The following is a 17016-nucleotide window of genomic DNA, read 5'->3' as shown; positions in this document are numbered from 1 at the left end:
TCAAAATTGGCCAGTCCGGAATAAATTCGAAACAGCTTCCACAGCGCGCTCGTACACTCCTCATCAACGCGTAAAACATTCCACGGAAATGCGAACCTTATTTGTCGTTTTTGGAAAATTGGAAGGAAAGGGGGAGGTTTGTGGCCATCCAAAAGGGGGTTAGGTGGGTCAAATGTGGTTCGGGGAAATCGAGTGAAATGTGCTGACTATGGTGGGCTTCCCAACCAACAGCAGTGTATATGTGTGGATATAAAATTAAGTCAGGTTTACCTGTAACGAGAATGCACATATCGCCGAGCCCGCAATTGCATTGGTTGACGTTGTAAACACGGCGTAGATTAGCTTGGCGTTCCCGTTGCCATATCGACCCTCGACCAGCGTGCTCGCCGATTCTGCGGAAGAGAAAATGGAAAATTGTTGTTTGAGTTAGTGGGAATTTTGCACGAAAATTAAGCTGTTAAAACCATGATTCCCCACCGAAATCAACCAACAGCTGCTCTTTCAAACTGTGGAACATTACCGTAATACAGTTTTTAAAGATTTTCCATTTAAACTCAAATCACCGTAAAAAGAAAAGGCAGCAGCATGCTGCAGGTGTGTTTCCTAACAGAGCGAGAGCGTGTTTTTCATTTTTAAATTTTTAATTTCAACTTTTTGAATAAAAAAGAGCGAGTCGTCGTCGTTGGAGGAAGAAAAAAGAAAAAAATAAATAGCTGCTGGGAATGAGCAACTATAAAACTCGGTATACTTCTTCAGTGTGGCGAAAAGTTCTCTCGGAGAAGGTGGCAAAATTGGGACATACAATCTTTAACAGGAAAAGGCAATACTGACGATTGCGGGAGAAAGAAGAAAAAAAGGCAAGACGGTGCTAGCGACAGAACTTGATGGGAAAAATTGAATCAACAGCAGTTTGAAAAATAGTTAGAAAGCGGCAAAAAGAAAGAAAGTCGATTTCGCCAGGCAGGCGGATGTCGCATGGTGGGGGATACAGTCTTGAAAAATGAACGAAAAAAAAACAATAATTTCAAGTCTATATTTAAACTGAGAAAAAAGTGCAAAAAATCAACTTCAGGGATACCATCTGACTCGATTCCTTAGGCAAAAATAGGTACACTCATCCCTCATATTCGGAACAGTTTACAGATCGGCCAATGTTCAAAAAATCATAGCAAATCGATAATTGAACGTAATGATTCGCTGTTACCTTCATTTGAAAGCTTTTCTTGGGATCTTTCGAATGCTGTATCTAACAACTGCAAATTTCAACTTTTATATCAAGTTTTTGAAGAAAAACTTTGACCCTTGAAATCCACAAATTCGGAACACTTTTTTCTTACGGATGTAAACAAACTTTGGTTCTCCCCATGAGTACACAACTTTTACAAAATAATGACTTCACACTCTGAAACCAACGAAATTCAAGCTTAGTTAAGTTTTATGAATGGTGTGATAACTTTTTTTTTGTGAAAATATCGGTTAAATTCAGGTGTTCCACAATTGTGGGAGGCACAATAACATCCCACAATCATGGAACAGGCAATTTGGAGGCAGTGTTTTGCTGCTAGGGATAAAATTGTCTTGAAATGAAGGTTTTTGTTCAAAAAGTACTACTTTTACTAGTGAAATAGCAAGAGAATGTCCAAATAAAGGTCCTAAAAATAATAGGGTCGACAGAAAAGATGCATTTGGTATGCTATTGACAAATTATCACAAAAGTGTTCCGAATTTGTGGGTGTTCCAAATATGTGGGATGACTGTATCTGAACCATTTTTGAGCCAAATCGGTTAAGGTTTAAGGGTCGCTTTTTATCGTTGAAAGCTGATATGGGGAAAATCAGTATTTTTTTGCCAGGTGGCGCGGGTCTCGCCTAAAATTTTCCAATTGTGAGATTTTTGTAGGAAGTTCAATTTCCTACAACTTTGCAGAAGGGTGCAAAACGATCCGAGTTGATCCTGATTTCTGGTAATTTTTTTTAGTTGAAATTATATTCTTAAATACTTTCTATATATACCCCTTATATAATTTAAAGTATATAAGCCGGTTTATTTTCATCGCATAGCTAATAACTCATCAGGATCAACTCGAATCTTCATGCACCCTTGGACAAAGTTGTAGGAAATTAAAATACTAAAAGAATCTCACACTTGGGTAATTTTGGGCGAAATCTGCACCACCTACTGCCAAAATCCTGAAGCGATGGTTTTCCCCATACATTTTCGCGATTTTCCCCATATAAACTTCAACGATAAAAAGGGACCCTTAAACCTTAACCGAATTGGCTTAAAATTGGCACAGTTACTTATTATTGCCTAAAGAATCAATCTGGGGGGTATTTCTTGAGGTTGTCTAAAATTTTAAAATTTTCTTGTCGCCCTTTTGAACAAAAATAATTTAAGAAAAAATGTTAAAAATGAAGCTGTTGTAAAGTAGTCTATATCGTTAAAAAAATATTTTAATATTACTATTTTTTGTATTTTTCCAGTATTATTTGTAACAACCGCTTCGCTTGGAAACGGTGATTTCAGCGATTTGCATACTGGATTCCGTAATGTTTCTGCAATGTTTATTCAAGTTGTCTAGTACTTCCATTCCAGCAGTTTTTGCTTTTTTCTACAATGTATTCCTTATGGGAGAACTGTCATTTATACCACGCGAATCCGGTGCTCCATTGATAACTGGGAGAAGAACCAATTTCAGTTGATCCAGATTCTCACCACCATGACAGCCGTCCATTGCCGGCCGCTCCCATCTCCACAGAACACCAGGGACAAGGGGAGGAAAAACGAGAAATGTAGAATTTCCACTGTTTTAACAGGATAAGGGAAAATCTCCACGGTATCCTGTGTTTGTTTCGCTTGGCGTTGGATGGTTTTAGGGGAGGCGTGTGGTCTAAGGAGCCACCCTAGGCTAGTGGTAACGTGCATTGTTGTTCGAACTCTTCGTTTGTCTAATGGGAAAACTTTATTTTTTTCTCATTTCTAATTAATCATGAAATAATAATTTTGGTTCATAGATACACCATAGATGCACACCTCAAACTACAGCAGAAAAAAAAACTGTCTAAGACACACACCCTAGATCGAAACTGTTCTAAAGTGTTCGAAAGTAACAAAGCTCAGTCGAGACACGCACCACTCTAGGCGAGCGGGGTGGAGAAGGGGTAGGATTTCAAGTGTGCAAATAGGGTATTTTAACCATTAGTGGACCCCCTAGTAGAGCCGAAGCACATTTTTCACAAATTTTCAATATTTTAAGCACTTTTTCATAACCCTTTGTACAAAACATTGAAATCTGAAGTCTTTTGAACAATTTTGACTATTTGTTTCATCAGTTATTTGTTTTTGAGCAGAAAAATAGCCATTTGAAAAAAGTTTTTTTGCCTTGTTATGGACCCCCTTTTCCTATAGTGGACCCGGGTCCATAATCCGATTGTGGACCCGGGTCCACTATAGGCAAACTGTTATTTTTATACCAAATTTAACCGATATTTGATGTTTTGATGCATGGTGTAGGTCTAATGATAGATATAATGAATAAAAGATGGATTTAGCTCACTTTTCATTATAAACAAATATGTTTTGTTAACAAATTTGGCTTTAAACAACAAAAACCTAACAGACATTTAAAAACATTTATTTCCGAAAAGATCAGAGAAAACGTTTCAAAAACCACTATAAACATAAAAATAATTAAAAAAAGTAATCTTGATGCAAATTTTTCCATATTAATTACATAAATGGTTGACCGAAACTAAATAATAGATTTGTTTACAGTTGCTGATAAAATCACGCATGTTTATTAAAAAAAAATGTGTTGTTATTGATTTATTATTATAAAATATCATTTCAAACTGCATTTATGATGCTTCAGTTAATTACAATCAACTATAGTTTTGATTAATTATAAATTCTTACGGCTTCAGCATTTTTGGTACTTTTAACATGAAAACAGCTATATTTATACTCATAATTGAAAAAAATATGCGTTTAGGTTGATAACAACAAGCATTTATTGTATGTTTTAGAGAAACTTTTGCTTGAATAAACAGTTTTCTTCATTTTCGAAGGTTAAATTAACAGGGGTCCACTTTTGGAAAAGTTTGGATTTCGTTGTCCTATATTGGACCCCCCTAATTTTTGCTCGAAAATGGCAGTTCTTCGCTTTATTTTAGTAAAGATCCTTAAACTTACATTATTTCGATTTGCTGAAGTTAAATTATCAGTCAAAAAATGACTGGATGGTTAATTCAATCATAAAATATAAATGCAGTTTTGTTGTGAAAATGCTAGTGGCCATGGCTGATTTCAGATGTCGAACTCAAAACACTTATTTTGGCGAAAAGAACAATTCAATGTCAGTCAACATTGTTTTAAATGATGCTGAACATGCCAAATAAAAGATTTGTAGACAACAACACGCTTGAAATTGTGATTTTATTGAATTTTTCATCAAAAATCCTTCAGAGGGTCCACTATAGGAAAGGGGTCCACTAATGGATAACGTACCCTATTTGGTGTGCAGTTATGATTTGCAAGGGTGGAGAATTTGGTGCAAAGTGTGCAATATTAGGATTATTTTGTTGACTTTTTAAAATTTTCGCTCTTGACGACTAGAAAAAAATAATTAAAATATACAGTATGTAAAAAAAGTATTTACACCCCTTGGGCACTATGCACATTTTGTGATGAAACATGTAAAAAATTTAAAGTTTGACAGGAACCTAGGACTACGTTTTGTTCAGAAACTCATGCCAAACATTTTGCTTCAAAAAGCTCATGAAAAGATGATTTCTATAAAAAGTTATATAACAAACACTATTACGAAAATAAAAAAGGTGCAAAAAAAGTTTGTACACCTTTCGAAAAATTTACATAAATAATGTTATTTGTTGACAAATCACCATAAATCCAGTCTCCCAACTCCAAATAGGCATCCTTGACTGATTAAAAAAATAATTTGGATTGAATATAAAGTTTACTAACTACTTAGTATAAAAGTTTATATAACTCTGGAAATTCTATAGAAAACTTATCTTAACTTAATTTTGAAATCTTCTAATTCAACTAAATCTCAATATATTACCATAGAATTGAAAAATAAACATTTGGGAGTGGGTATAACACCGTTTTGGGGGTCTTTGTATCGCTAGAATAGATTTTTCGTTGGAATTTCGTAACAACCCGGAATTACGTCGTCGGAAAATCAGCCGGCATCCGAACTGGTCCACAATTCACAAGTCAACCTATGTGGAATCGGAAAGGGCATAAAATTTCCGATCTTTTGATACCCAAACATCTAGGTTTTCTTTAAAACCTACGTTTTTAAATACCTGGGCAAATAGTAAGTTTGATCCACGAGAACAAAAATTACGAAATTCCATACATTTTTGACAGGTTGCTCAAACGAAACCATAACAACGTTTTTGCTTAGGTATTTAAAAACGTGGGTTTTATAGAAAACCTGGATGTATGGGTATCAAAAGATCGGAAATTTTATGCCCTTTCTGATGCCACATAGGTTGACTTGTGAATTGTGGACCGGTTCAGATGCCGGCAGATTTTCCGACGACGTAATTCCGGGTTGGTACGAAATTCCAACGAAAAATCTATTCTATCGATACAAATACCCCCAAAACGGTGTTATACTCACTCCAAAATGTTTATTTAGCAATTCTATGGTAATATATTGACATTTAGTTGAATTAGAAGATTTCAAAATTAAGTTAAGATAAGTTTTATATAGAATTTCCAGAGTTATATAAACTTTTATACTAAGTAGTTAGTAAACTTTATATTCAACCCAAATTATTTTTTTAATCAGTCAAAGATGCCTATTTGGAGTTGGGAGACTGGATTTATGGTGATTTGTCAACAAATAACATTATTTATGTAAATTTTTCGAAAGGTGTACAAACTTTTTTTGCACCTTTTTTATTTTCGTAATAGTATTTGTTATATAACTTTTTATAGAAATCATCTCTTCATGAGCTTTTTGTAGCAAAATGTCTGACATGAGTTTCTGAACAAAACGTAGTACTAGGTTTCTGTCAACATTAAATTGTTTAGATGTTTCATCACAATATGTACATAGTGCCCAAGGGGTGTAAATACTTTTTTTACATACTGTATAATGAGAATTACAATCGTTATCGTATGAAATATTTGTCTTATTTTTCTTATTTTTTTTATGTTTTTAGGTAGTTAGTATGCAAAAAAAAAGTCAAATAATAAAAGAAAAAGTGAAAACAAATTTCTTTTGACCACCCTCCTCCTTTACATCGTGGGGTCGCCACAGCCATGTCCTCGACATTTCCTCCGCGTGGGAGGTTCGTCTCGTGATTGCCAATCGTCGCGGCGCAATCGTCGGCACTGCGGGGAAAATATGTTCGAAACAAGTTGAGCTTTTTTCCTCGTGTGTTCACGATCGCAACAACTCGCGAGGGAGAAAGAAAGTGAGTTTTCGAAGCGTTGGCAGTTTTTTCGATTGAGTAAATTTCGTCATTTTGTTTCGTTCTTAATGTGGGTCGTTTCTTTTGTTGTTGTTGTTGTTGTTTGTTTGCTGGATGTTAACTTTGAGATTAGCTTCCGTCGATGGTTTGCCGGCGTCAGCAGAGCTTGGGCTCAATCATAAAATCGTACAAGTTAGGAGGATTGCTATTATAATCTAATGGGAAATCTGCCCGGATGAAAGTGGCCTTCCCAACACTTGTTGCTGGCCACGTTCCAGCTCACGTTCTGGGCTTATCTCGTGATGGTGCAAAACTCCTTACCGAAAGGACACTCAAATTTGAGCTCAAACAGGAACGAACGTCGTCGTCGTTGGCCGGGGTGACAACGAGATTATGAATTCATGTACGTGCCATGAAGTGCATCTTTTAGCCATATCTCCCCCTGCCTGGAACCCCCTCCGGAATCTCTCTCCGAAGGCAGTCCAAACTGCTGCCATTTGCCGAGTAATTTCCTGTCAAGTCAACACCTTAAACTCGCTCCTTGTTCGTTCGTCCTCGCAAATGACAGAGGTCGTCCCTTTTCTCTTTCTCTCCGGCCGGATGTCCTTATCTCAGCAGAAAGTGTCATGCAGTTTGCAATTTCACGCAGCTGACGATGACGATGCGACAGCAGCAGTGTCGAGTCGAGGCAAGTTTTACATCTAATCATGCTAATAAAATAAAATATTTTAGTCATGCAAATGGTTTGCCAAGCAGCGGGGCGTTGGAGGTCCGCGTGCCGCAAAACTGGCCACTAAACTGTTGCCGCTGCCCGGTCGACCGGCGGTGGCGGTGCTCTAATGTAGTCAATTGTGAATTCAGCAAGCTCCGCAATGCAACACTGTTGAGCGTTTGTGGTAGTAGGTAACAGAGTGTCAGGGTGCCATAATTTCTGCCACCTTTTACACAAGGTAGGTTGATTTCGATGATACAGGTTGGGAACACTGGAGGCGCACTGTGGCTTGAGTTATTTAAAGTCGGAAATGATAAATTGTGATCTTTTGGGTCCGTCAGGTATGGAAAACAATTTCGAGATGCCGTCAACTGGGCCTAATTGGAACTATAGTCTGAACAGAGACAGAATTTTTCAAAAACATTTTTGAAATTTGGAAAACACTCGCTTCGCGGATTACGTACATTGAGGGCGTTCCCTACCACTTCAACATTAATAAATAGTCTGTGAATTTACGAGCTATGTTTTAAACATTTGAATGAACAAAGTATTTAAAAAAGCATTTCACAATTTCACACCTGCCCATTTGTTTTGCAATCATTTGTTTCCAAAATAAATACCTAAGTATTGACGAAAATTTATTTTTTTTGCAAAAAAAAAAGTTTTTGCTATGCTGTACATTGGAATTTCATTAAAATTCAAAATACTTTTAATCCAGCCCAAACATGCTTAATACGATTATAAATGCAGGAAAATGCATTTTAGATTGTTTTAAGTTGATTTAACCTGTATTTTCATTAAAATTTTGAAGATTTTTGAAAAAAATATTTTTTTGCCCCCTGATTTTTTGGACCATAAACTTTGAAAAATATTTGCAACGGCCTTTAAAAGCAAAAAAACAGGTTTATTGAACCTTTACAAAAGACCAAACTTCAGTAGACAAAAATATGCTGATGACATGGATCGACTTAAGTGTGTTGAATTTTTGGTCTTGAAGGATTTTTTTTGAGTTTTTATTGTTCAATCCAAGTAGGCGTCTTTGAGGGTCCAAATTTGCCTTAAAATATTTGAGCGAAAAAATTACAAGAAAACCACGTAGGGGAACTATACCCTTTCTCAGCCTATTTCTATTATCGGCCTAACAGCACTTTGATCATGAATTACAGCTTTCATAAAGTGTTGTTGACTGATCCAAAGTAATAAATAGATCTAATAAAAGTGAGCAAGCAACTCTTCTTTGTTGATACATCTGAAAATGTTGATTCAATAGCGAAAAACTACAAAAGTGATGAGAATTGGTCGAACGGCTTAGAGTGATTAAAATGGGTATATTTCCCCTAATTGACTTTTTGACTCTGTGTGAAATTGACATCCGGAAAGAATTTAAGGGACCGTCAAGGTCAAGCAAGATAAAAAGAATCGAAATGTTTAGTTTGAAGAATTCATCTGAAGATCGACAACCAAAGAGAGTCGACTGTAATCTCAACAATCGACATTTGAAAAAATGCATTTTACGGGATAAATTCCATTTCAAACACAAGTTCATAGTTGGGATTCAGGATTGATTTTGAAATTTGTACATTTTCTTCACTACAGAACCCTCCTTTTCTAATTAAGCCCAATCCACTGAACCGGAAAATCAACAAAACTACTTCTTCCCTTTTCCCAAACTAGCGAAATTCCACCGCGAGGCGGCTCACCAAACAATGCCAATTTGGCGGGGGCTTAATTGCGGCGATGAATTAGCTCCGCTTAAATCGTCATACACGCTTATGAAACTTTGTTGCGTAATCCCGGTGCCGCCGCCGCCGAAACAGAGCAAATTTATTCTTTCGGCAGACAAATTAAGATAAACTTGGGGATTTAATGAGATCCGCACGTTCGTCCTTATTCCCTTAGTCTATCCAGCGGCGAGAGAGATAGAGAGTGACTGCGTGACTGCACTGAAGGATGTCGAAGGATTCGCACGAAAGCAAAAGTTCTGCGCTCGGGAGCCTTCAATTTGGCACTGCTGCTGCTTCTTCATTGGAAAATTATCTCTTCACCCTCCGCCGCCGCTATCATATGGGGAGGCTCAGTCACCATTAAACTCCGGGGACCTGTACCGGTGCTGGTTGTGCAGAAGATAACTTATCGTCTAAAAGGGAAAACTCTAACGTTCTGTACCTTCCGTTTTGGTGGCGTTGCGGTAAGGAGTTGTGTAAGGTTGCCAGAAAAATTGAATATTTGCTCGAATTTCTATAAGCGATGCGATTTTTAGTTGAGTTTAACCTGAATGAAAGTTTAATTCATAACAAGTCATACCCTCAACGAAAGATCAATGCAAATACTTAAATCTGATGTTGAATAGCTATCTAGTAGTATATTAGAATTTTAGTATTTTAGTATTTTAGTATTTTAGTATTTTAGTATTTTAGTATTTTAGTATTTTAGTATTTTAATATTTTTGTATTTTAGTATTTTAGTATTGTTACCTGCTGGATCAGACGGACCCTGAAACGCCCCTGCCGGTTGGTCTTAGAGCCACGACCGACAGGGGTGGGCCTCGGCCTCTTTTTACGCGCTGGCGGGCAAAGGGACAAGAACAAGAGCCTTAATCTCAAGGGGGCTCGCCATCAATACACTAAACGCCTAAACACAAAAGCATTTCATTTTGTAACGTTTATTTCACTTACGGTTCTTAATGTGTGTGGGGAGGAATCTGGCTGGCCGGCTGGTGCTGGCGACGCTGCTGCTGCTGCAGGTGGTGTCGACGGGGCATCCGCACACGTGCTCAACGCGCTGTCGTCGACGATCCTCGGCTCGCGAACTCTCGTTCTGGCTGTGGGGTGCGGTCCGTCCTCCGGGACAGTTTCGGCCTCGTGCACGCGCTGGGTGTTCATGCGGGGGTGGATGCGTGTGGTTTCTCTCGTGCCGGGCGATGTCGCAAATCATGCAGCGACGGGTACGCCGGCCTCTGGCTCGTCTTCGGCCGCGAACGCTCGCGGGATGCTTGTGGCAGGCTTTGGGCAGGGGTGCTCGAACTTGGGTGCGTCGCAGGAGGTAATATCCTCAGCGCGACGACGGCGCGGCAGGAGGTTAGATCCTCAGCGCACCGAATGGCTTGGGGACGCCGAAGCGACCTCGTCAGTGGGCACCGCTCGGCGGTGCAGCACTTGATCGACGGACAATAGCTTCAAAACAGGGCGTTTAAGCTACAACCACTGGGTCCTGTCGTGGGTGGTTGATCGGGCCGAGATTAGCAATGGGGAATGAGGGACTACTGGGGCAGCACGTGGGTGGTTCGCCAGTTCGGCAATTACCTGATTACTCGTTCAACATGCACGGTTATCTCACTTTTCCGTATATTTTGGTGAAGCCGGTCACTTGTAGTTACGATTGGGTAAGTTAATTGAAATGGACAGTCAGTTGTCCTTCTTCTTCGAGATGCACTACTGCTCACAGTGACGGCGTGTTGGAAAAGACCTTTAATTTTTGCAATGGCCACCAGTAGCCCTCCTCGGCTCTCGATCCCACACTCGCTCTCTTTATTACCCCTTTTTCGTGCAGATCTCGCGAATAAGCAACCCTTGCAGCAAATCTCGTTACAGACTCTGCTTCGTGTGTTAACACTTAAATGGCTATGGTTTGCGATCTGTGATATTTAGTTTTAATCTAACTGTGCTCCAATTTATTTATTAGTTTGTGTTTTAATTTAATTTAAGTTTTACATAAAGACGCTTGAAAAGACAAATACACAAACATCCTCATCCTTAATCCCTATGCATGCTACTGTAGTTACTCCCTAAGCTCCTATTTACCCTTAACGGGGCGGGGTAAAGGTAGAACGATCTAGTCACAACGGTAACACTACCGACTACTCCCCCCTAAAAAAAATTAAAAATGTAGAACATTTATTAATTTTTTTAAACAAAATAAACATAATCAAAATCGGCCCAGGGTTGGATACTACTTTCGTGTAGCGGCCTGTTTTAGGCTCATTCAAAAAGTTTTATCTTTCGCGTCGAAGCACTAAACAGATTTGTGTTTTCCAACACGAAAACCATTTATCAACGCTTTTACTCAAAAATCAATTACTTGACCTTCTCATCTTCCAGTGATCCAAAATAGATACCCATTCTGAGGAAGAGATCCAGTGTTCTGGCTCTGAAAATGTGACGAATATTTTCTGATGTGGTGTAGAGTTTTCCAAAAACCAATGAATTTTGCTGTGCTAATTTGTTTGATAGGGAAAGTTGTAGTTCGGATCAACAAACATCGAGACATCAATTACTCACCAGCGTAGGGCAAATGTAACATGTTAAAAACATTTGCACGCAGCGAGAAGAAATTTTACATTTTGAGTTTTGTTAACATAGATCATTTTAATTTCTTTATCGCTTCTACTCTGTCAGGTCGATGCAAATCGTTCGGATTTCGGATTATATATATTCCCTTTTTGACAAAACAGTACAAACATAACGAAAAGGCTTTTACTCAAACAAAGAACATCAAATTCGTTTTCTTGCTCTCTCTCACTCTTGAAATTCAAAAGACGATTTAAAAGACTGATCATGATCAACACAAAGCATTCAATTGTGGACACAACGTGGTACAACACAAAAGATTTGATAAATAACACCTTAAAAGTTTTCTCTGACTACATTTCGTAACGAAACAAACATAAAATTGTTTCAAAATGTGTAAAGCTCGTGCTAGTTACTCGGGGTTGCCTGGTTTAAGGTCGGCCGCCGAGAAAATTCCAATATTTTTACCGTGCTCATCTAACAACTCGTACGAACTAGTGCCGCGTCTGGAAACAATAGTACAAGGAACGTACGCAGGTCCCAGTTTCGCGTTGTACGCATCCCCAGCTGAAGATAAAGTGAAATTTCTCTTAAAACCTTCTGTCCCACCTGGTACACCGGTGCAGGCTTCCGGAACCGAAGATTATAAGCCCTCTCGCTCTTTTCATGCGCTTTTACCAAGTTTTTGCGAACAATTTCAAAAATATTTCTATCCACTTCTAGTTTCCTCGCCATTCTCTCCGTTTCCGATAGCTCTGTTTCATCAACCTCCCGACGATGTTCCTCCCCTTTGGCTATTATTTCATGCCCATACAAGATCTTATACGGCGTGAAACCCGTAGAAGAGTGCCACGTGTTGTTAATCGTGTACTCCACCTGAGAAATTTTGGTATCCCATAAACGCTGATCAAGTTTTACATAGGTTCGTATGCAAGCATTTATGCTCCGGTTCAGGCGCTCGACCGGGTTGGCCTGACTATGGTGGCGCGAGTTGGCCCAATGCTGCACTTGATACCTTCCCAAGAAATCTTTAAACTCCCTACTAAGAAAACTGGTCGCGTTATCGCTAATCAGTATTTCCGGAACGGAGTAGCGTCGGAACCATTGTTCTTCAAGGATTTTGATGACTATGCTGGCTGAAATTTTCTTTACAGGCACCAAAACGGTCCACTTTGAGAATAAATCGAGTAGAACTAACAGATGCATATTCCCAGCTCGCGATCGGGGCAGCGACTGGATGAAATCGATCGCTAGTATTTGAAATGGTTTTGTGGCTAACCGAGGATTTCCCATTGTTGGATGTTGTGATGTGTTGGAGGGTTTACATTCTTTACAGATACGACATTTTTCTATGTATTTCCGAGCCGAAGTTGCCAATCGTGGCCAAAAATACCTCGCTCGTAATTTCTCTAATAATTTCTCATATCCGACGTGCAAAGCTTCGTCGTGCTCTTCTCGCAAAATGTTCTCTCTCATCTTCTCCGGCACACAGAGTTTCCACTCAAATCTAAAATCAAGAACCTCAGTTTGTGCTGGAATAAATTTATAAAGCTTTCCTTCTTCCACTTTGAAGTCGACGAACTCGTCTGGAGTCGCAAGAACTTTCTTGTACATGCTCGAGTACCACGCGTCTCCATCCTCCTCAAGCGACGAGATCTCCAGCGAGCGCGACAACGCATCAGGTATGACATTGTCCTTACCGCGCCGATGCCGGATCTCTAAATCATAGCCTTGCAAATCTATGCTCCAGCGGCTCAACCTGGAAGAGGTCCGCCATTTTCCGTTCATAATATGCGTGAGAGCAGAAGCATCAGTCACGACGATAAAATGGGTTCCTTCTATATATGGGCGATATTTCTCAATGGCCGACAGCACGGCCAGGCCTTCCTTCTCAGACGCTGCGTAAGCTTTCTGAGCGGGAGAGAGCTTTTGTGAGAAGTAAGCTACAACTCTCTCTCCGTCGGCATGCTCTTGTGTGAGGATTGCCGCGATCGCGCTATCGCTCGCGTCACATTGAATTTGAAAGGGTAGGTCGAAATTGGGATTAGCGAGCACTGGGGCTGCAATAAGACTTTCTTTGAGCTGTAAAAATGATTGCTCTGCTCTTGGATTCCAAATTAAATTTTTAGGTTTCTTCTTTAATAAATCAGTAAGTGCAGCTGACATGTCGCTAAAATGTGGAATGAATCGTCTATAATAATTCGCCATTCCTAAAAATCTGCGCAGCGAACGGAGCGAGTTCGGCCGCTCGTAGTTCAAGATGGCTTCCACTCTATCAGGATTCGGACGAAGCCCGTCCGGCGAGAGCACATAACCCAGATATGGTAGCTCGCTAACACAAAATTTAGATTTGTCGAGATTTATGGAAAGGTTGGCTGTCTTCAATCTCCGCGCTACTTCGGCGAGACTGGCGAGATGCGCTTCGAATGTTTCGCTAACTACCACAATATCATCCAAATAGACGAAAACATTCGGTTCCAGTTCCCCGAACCCCAACACTTCGTCCATTAATCGAGCCAAGGTCGCTGGACTGTTGATGAGACCGAAGGGGAGCCGAGTAAACTGGAACAATCCCCGTCCCAACACCGCGAAGGCCGTATATTTACGCGAGGCTGGATTCAGTGGTATTTGTAAGAACGCTTTTGTAAGGTCGATCGTGGACAAAAATTTACATGAACCCAGTCTGCTTAATATACGGTCCTGGTGTGGAAGGGGATAAGCGTCCCGTACAGTCCGCTCGTTTAGTCGCCTTGCATCAAGACATAGTCGCACTTCGCCCGTAGGTTTTATCACGGGAACCGTGCTCAACGACCAGTCACTTTTGCTCGGCTCGATTACTTGTAATTTAAGCATGTTGTCTAATTCGAGATTAATTTTCTTCTGCATTGCTGGTGAGGTTGGATATGGATTGATTCGAACTGGTGGTGCGCCTAAAAAATCTTCTTTAAGCTCAATTTTGTGAGATATTAGTGGAGTAGTTTCAAGAATTTTCCCATCGATCGCAACCTTGAACAGCTGCTTGACCGATTCAATTTGTGCCCTCTGCTGGTCGCTTAGTGTAACATTTTCCTCGTCTTCTTCTTCGCTCTCAACACCGTTTCCACATTCTTCTACTACATCAACCTGTTCGATGCCAACACTAGTTTGAACACCAGGCTGGATACGAAACGCCCTCCAAAAGTCATTAAATCCTAATATCAAACGTCGTTTTAATTTTGGTGCAACAAGAGCTTGGATTATTTTATTCTCATTGTTGAAAGTAACTGGCAAATGTACATAACCTTCCACGTCCAGCGGTGACCCCGAGGCTGTCCTCAACGTGGTCTCCGTCGGAAAAATCTTCAATTTCCACTCTTTAATCAGTTTTTTACAACCCACTCCCAACACTGTCTTCTGGGCACCACTGTCGAGCAACCCGATCAACTCTCTACCAAGAACGCTTACTTTCGCAAAGGGGCGACTATCACCATCCACCTTTACAAACAATTCTTCTACTTCATTCTCCGAGCAGTATTCTTCTTCAGAAACAATTTTAAACCCGCTTGATGTCAAATCACGAGTCGCAAGATCGGTAGTTTGAGGATTTGGAGTTGTCGGTTCAACCTGCCTCATCAAGTTGAAATTAGACCGTTTTTTTGGCAATGCGGACATTTGGAAGTAAACACGTCAGGAAATCCGCAAACTCTGCAAAAATTACCCTTTTTGTTAGGACACTCAGTGTAATGGTGTCCCGTGTTTCTACAATTGTAGCAAGTACCTAATGGCGGTCGCTTGTATTGATCTACCAACACTTGCAAAGTTCCTGCTGCTGTCCCTTCCAATTCCTTTATCGCATCGTTAGGTTTCTCTCCCCCTTTCTCATTACCCCCCTTTTGACCCTCCGATCGCTGATTCTTATCGTTGTATTCTTGGTTTGGTTTGTTTCTGGTAAACACTTTTGTATTTTGTCCCGAACTGTAATTATTCTTTTGTTTTTGAGGCTGTGAAGATGTAATCTCGTTTATAGAATGTTGTCTTGGACGAACCGGACCCTCGACGGACTTCGAAAACAAGTTACAATTGTTCTCGTCGACGATTCGGCCGTATTTCTTAAGTTTCGACATTGTTTTGATTTTTGCTCCTGTCAGTGCATTTTTGTAATCATATCTCAAGTTACGCCACATGATATGAAACTTGCGGCGCTCTGAAATTGGTTTTGTCATGGCATGAAACAACTTTTGCATGTCGTGAAAATAATCGGAAAATTTCTCGCCCTTGGCTTGACGACGCGCAGAAGCTTGAGTTTCAATCTGAAAATTCAAGTCTGGCGGTAAAAACTCACGCTTAAGTTCCCTCTTCAGACCTTCCCAGTTGCGAAAATCTCTATTTTCATATGCTTCCATATACCAATCCTTAGCGCGACCAGAAAATAAGTGAAGCGCTCCTCGGAATAAATCCTTGCTCGAAATTCCCTCAGCTTCCTTACGCATCTTCACCTCTTTCAGAAAATCCCCCAGTTTTCGCCCTTGATCTTTTCCCTCATACTTAAGTTTCCATTCCGCCACACGCTTGAGATGACTCTGCTTACTCCGTGACTTCTTGTACTTCTTATGCTTTCGTCTTTCCCATTCCGAGTCCGACGAACTGTCTGAGCTCGAGCTGGAAAAGCTATCACTAGTCGTGCTTGAGGATTCACTGTCGGAAGTTAGGTGTGAATCATTTGATTGTGATGAAAAGCTATGCTTCCGGCTCCTCTTAGACTTCTTCTTACGCTTATTCCATTCAGATTTTCCCTTTCCGCTCCTCCTCTTCTTATTCTTCTTTCGCTGCTTCCTGGTATTCCTATCCGAGCCGTCGCTTACCGAGCTCTCTCCGCAGGAAATGTGCCAAGAGGCATCTGTTTCCGTGGACTCGGTTTCGCTGTCCGGCTTTGGTTTGCCTTTCAAGTTGGTTCCCTTATCATTCGCATTCGCTTGTGCGTTTGACTCGGTGATTTTAAGCTTTTCAGTCAGATCATTCAACAATTGTCCCAACCGCTTCTTACGAATCATATTTTCCTCCATTTCCTTCAATTTACGCTCTTCCTCTTTGATACGCTCCTCTCTCATTCGGTTTTGTTCATCCGCCGTCTGAGAAACAAAAGTTTTTAAGGTTTTCATCATCTCACTAGCATGCTCTAAATTTCCCAGTTTTTCCAACTCATCCAACATATCCAACACCTCAGTCTTGCGCTTCTCAGTTGACTCAATTTCTTCTTGAATTTTTGAAGTTACATCATTTTCTCCTCCCGAAATTTCCTTTTCCAAGTCAATTCCTGACACAGTTTCATTTAGAATTTCAATTTCGTTGCGCACCTCTTCGAGAGTTTCAGAAATATTTTCATCAACCTTACTCGATTTTGGTGGTACCTCAACTGAAAACTCTGGAAAGTGTGTAACGAAAAGTTTGTTTGCTTTTTTACTCAAATTAGAAAGATCAGAAGTAAATTTGTGAGCCCCTGAGGCTTTTGATGCTAAAAAGATACGCACTCTGTAATGGATCAACTTAGTTTTCAATTTTATTTTCTGATGAACAGGTGTTTTGGAACTTT

The 17016-nt window shown here is 40.0% G+C and overlaps 1 protein-coding gene across 8 annotated transcripts in view; it reads right to left on the bottom strand.

Moving 5' to 3' along the window:
* The window catches only part of LOC6032489 (semaphorin-1A), a 90112-nt gene that overhangs the window by 40280 nt on the left and 32816 nt on the right, over nt 1-17016 (bottom strand). For all 8 annotated transcript variants that reach the window (XM_038250115.1, XM_038250119.1, XM_038250113.1 and 5 more), the window contains exon 6: nt 271-392. In XM_038250115.1, coding sequence (XP_038106043.1) covers nt 271-392 — 122 coding nt within the window. The remainder of the gene's footprint in view (nt 1-270; nt 393-17016) is intronic.

Source organism: Culex quinquefasciatus, chromosome 2 (genome assembly GCF_015732765.1).
Source record: "Culex quinquefasciatus strain JHB chromosome 2, VPISU_Cqui_1.0_pri_paternal, whole genome shotgun sequence".
NCBI lineage: Eukaryota > Metazoa > Arthropoda > Insecta > Diptera > Culicidae > Culex > Culex quinquefasciatus.
Note: the sequence above shows the minus strand (reverse complement) of the source record. Positions and strands in the feature narration are given on the sequence as shown.